The sequence below is a fragment of the Aplysia californica genome, unplaced genomic scaffold, assembly GCF_000002075.1.
Source record: "Aplysia californica isolate F4 #8 unplaced genomic scaffold, AplCal3.0 scaffold00023, whole genome shotgun sequence".
Taxonomy (NCBI): domain Eukaryota; kingdom Metazoa; phylum Mollusca; class Gastropoda; order Aplysiida; family Aplysiidae; genus Aplysia; species Aplysia californica.
In genome coordinates, this window is record NW_004797293.1 from 2,098,377 (window position 1) to 2,101,729 (window position 3,353).

General features: G+C 35.4%; 1 protein-coding gene across 1 annotated transcript in view; it reads right to left on the reverse strand.

Moving 5' to 3' along the window:
* The window catches only part of LOC101848489, a gene marked incomplete at its 3' end in the record, with an annotated part of 41,489 nt that overhangs the window by 7,056 nt on the left and 31,080 nt on the right, over window positions 1-3,353 (reverse strand). The window contains 1 exon segment of the mRNA XM_013088431.2: window positions 2,839-2,863. Within this exon segment, the coding sequence (XP_012943885.1) occupies window positions 2,839-2,863 (25 nt within the window).

Below are 3,353 nucleotides of genomic sequence, written 5' to 3' on the forward strand. Positions count from 1 at the left end.
TGTGTGTGTGTATGTGTGTGTGTATGTTTGTGTGTGTGTGTGTGTGTGTGTGTGTGTGTGTGTTTGTGTGTGTGTGTGTTTGTGCTTGAAGATAAGTACCAGAAGTCGGAGTGTGACATACTTTTCTTAGAACAGGGAGGTTTCTAATTAAAATTTCGAGGCTGAAAACGACGTCTTTTTATTGTTCACACCAGGTAGTTTTTTTGAGACAATGCACGTTCTGTTCAGTTTGGAATAAAGGTACGATTTCGTGAAGTTTACGAAATCAATTCAGTGGGCCCCTTTTTCTTTTAAAACAGTATCAGTCATAACAGGATTCCGGCTGTAGTTAGCTTATTAAAGTTAACTCCTCATTTCTTATAATGCAGATTATGCTATGGTTTTAAAAACAGAGGGGGGGGGGGCTGGATACTCTTTAGTTTTTAAGCAAATATCCAGCCAATGACTTAGCATGATCTTGGTCTGACACCGCACCGTGACGTTGTTTTTCAGCAAGATTATGAGGTGGGGATACGTGTAAAAAGAATAAATCCATAACTAAAGAAAAATTTTTAATCGCAGATCTATGTGTGTTCCTTTTCCCAAGTGTGGTAACTATTCGATTAAGAATAGTTGTAAACAGCGCATAGCATTCTGTATCAGTGCATCTCAAAAGATGTCTAGTCAATCTAAATGAGACTAAAAGTCCTAAGATACTACCAAAAAAAAAAAAAGAGATAAAGATGAGAAGAAAAAAAGGATACTATAAAAGAAGGGAGCAAAGATTGATAAATTGGCAGATGGTTATCGATGAAATGAAAACGATTGAATTCGTTAATCATTAGTTACAGTGCACGTAAACATTGTTTTAATGTTACACGTTTTGGTAAGAGAGAGAGAGAGAGAGAGAGAGAGAGAGAGAGAGAGAGAGAGAGAGAGAGAGAGAGAGAGAGAGAGAGAGAGAGAGAAACTAGAAGGGCTGTGTTATCATTTCACTTTTCATGACCAGTTATAGAGAGTGGCTGAGGGGAGGTAATTATATACCACTGTGTTATCTCTACACTATATCATAGATTGCCTGTACATGACTCACTTTTTTTTCCTTGCAAAATACCAGTTAAAGAGAATAGCAGAGGGGATGTAAATGGTCGCTTTTAATGGTCGGCTATCCCGAAAAATGCTGTTTTGAGAAAATCGAAGGTAAAGTTTTTGCCCCTTGTTCAGTTTCATTAAAAAACACGGAGCGTTTTCTCTATAACTAAACAAATATTCAAGCCAATGAAACCAATTTTCTCCTATAGGTAGGGCAATGCCCACTTTTGGTGTAGGTCAGGATTTCTGGAAACCCCCGAAATCTGGGTTAGCCCGCTTGTCCTTAAAAGCGACCAAATACATTGTATACAACTGTTATATCTCTACACAATACCAAAATGTATTATATCTTATAAATAAATCACCTTTTTTCTTGCAAAGTCCCAGTAATAGAGAAAGGCAGAGGGGATGCAAATATACCACTCACCTTTTCTTATTGCAAAATCCCAGTAATAGAGAAATAAAGAGGGGATGTTAATATATTGCAGTAGGTACATTTCTACACTATATCTTTTATTTTACAACTCACCTTTCTTCTTGCAAAATCCCAGTTTACAGAAAAAGGCAGAGGGGATGTAAATATACCACTGTTAAATCTCAACACTATATATCATAATTATATTATCTTATACATAACTCACCTTTCTTCTCGCAAATCCCAGTTATTGAGAGAAGCAGAGGGGATGTAAATATACTACCCGTGGCCTATACCTCTACACTATATATCATCTATTATATTTAATACATAACTTGCCTTTCTTTTAGCAAAATCCCCAGAAACAGAGAAAGGCAGAGGGGATTCAAATATACCACTCACCTTTTCTTATTGCAAAATCCCAGTTATATAGAATAGCAGAGGGGATGTCAATATACTGCAGGTACATTTCTACACTATATCTTTTATTATATGACTCACCTTTCTTCTCGCAAAATCCCAGTTTATAGAAAAAGGAAGAGGGGATGTACTACTGGTGGCCTATATCTCTACACTATATATCATCTATTATATTTAATAAATAACTTGCCTTTCTTTTAGCAAAATCCCCAGAAATAGAGAAGGGCAGAGGGGATTCAAATATACCACTCATCTTTCTTCTAGCCTAAGTCTTAATTAAAGAAAATAGCAGAGGGGATGTCAATATACTGCAGGTACATTTGAACACTATATCTTTTATTATATGACTCACCTAATTGTTTCTTGCAAAATCCCAGTTTACAGAAAAAGGCAGAGGGGATGTAAATATACCACTGTTATATCTCAACACTATATATATCATTATCATATTATTTGGTACATAACTCATCTCTCTTCTCGCAAAATCCCAGCCATTGAGAAAAGCAGAGGGGATGTAAATATACTACTGGTGGCCTATATCTCTACACTATATATCGTTTATTACTTTGTCTCACTTGTTTGGAATAGGCTTCCAAAAACTATCAGAGAAGCAGAAAATCTAGAAATTTTTAAGAAGAAACTAATAGCATTTCTATTTTCATCATATTTCAATTAGACAGAATCCATCCAAGCTGTAGATCGTTGTGAGTTTGTATGTGCATATGTACGTATGTGTGTATGTGTGTACGTATGTGTGTATGTGTGTGTGGTGCATGCATGCGTGAATATGCATTGCATAAGTGGATATGTGCTATATAAATGCAATCCATTATTATTATTATTATTATTATATTTAATACATAACTTGCCTTTCTTTTAGCAAAATCCCCAGAAATAGAGAAGGGCAGAGGGGATTCAAATATACCACTCACCTTTCTTCTTGCCAAAGTCCCAGTTATATAGAAAAGGAGAGGGGATGTCAATACACTGCAGGTACATTTCTATACAATATCCTTTATTACATATACATGACTGACCTTTCTTGCCTAAGTCCCAGTTGTAGGGATGTGAATACGCTGCAGTTATATTTCTACACTATATATCATTTATCATATTTTATGCAAGTCTCACCTTTCTTCTTGCTTAAGTCCCAGTTACAGGGAATAGCTGAGGGGATGTAATAGATATACCTGTATATATATTTAACACTGGGTTATTTCCTTTACAATAATATAATATTCTATGAAGAGTTACTTTTCTTCTTGTCAAAGTCCCAGTTACAGGGAATAGCTGAGGGGATGTAATAACTATACCTGTATATATAACTGGGTTATTTCCTTACTCTACTTTTCTTCTTGTCAAAGTCCCATTTAAAGATTGAAGAGAATGGCAGAGGGTATGTAATATATGATTGATATATATATATACCACTGCGTTCCTTCGTTAA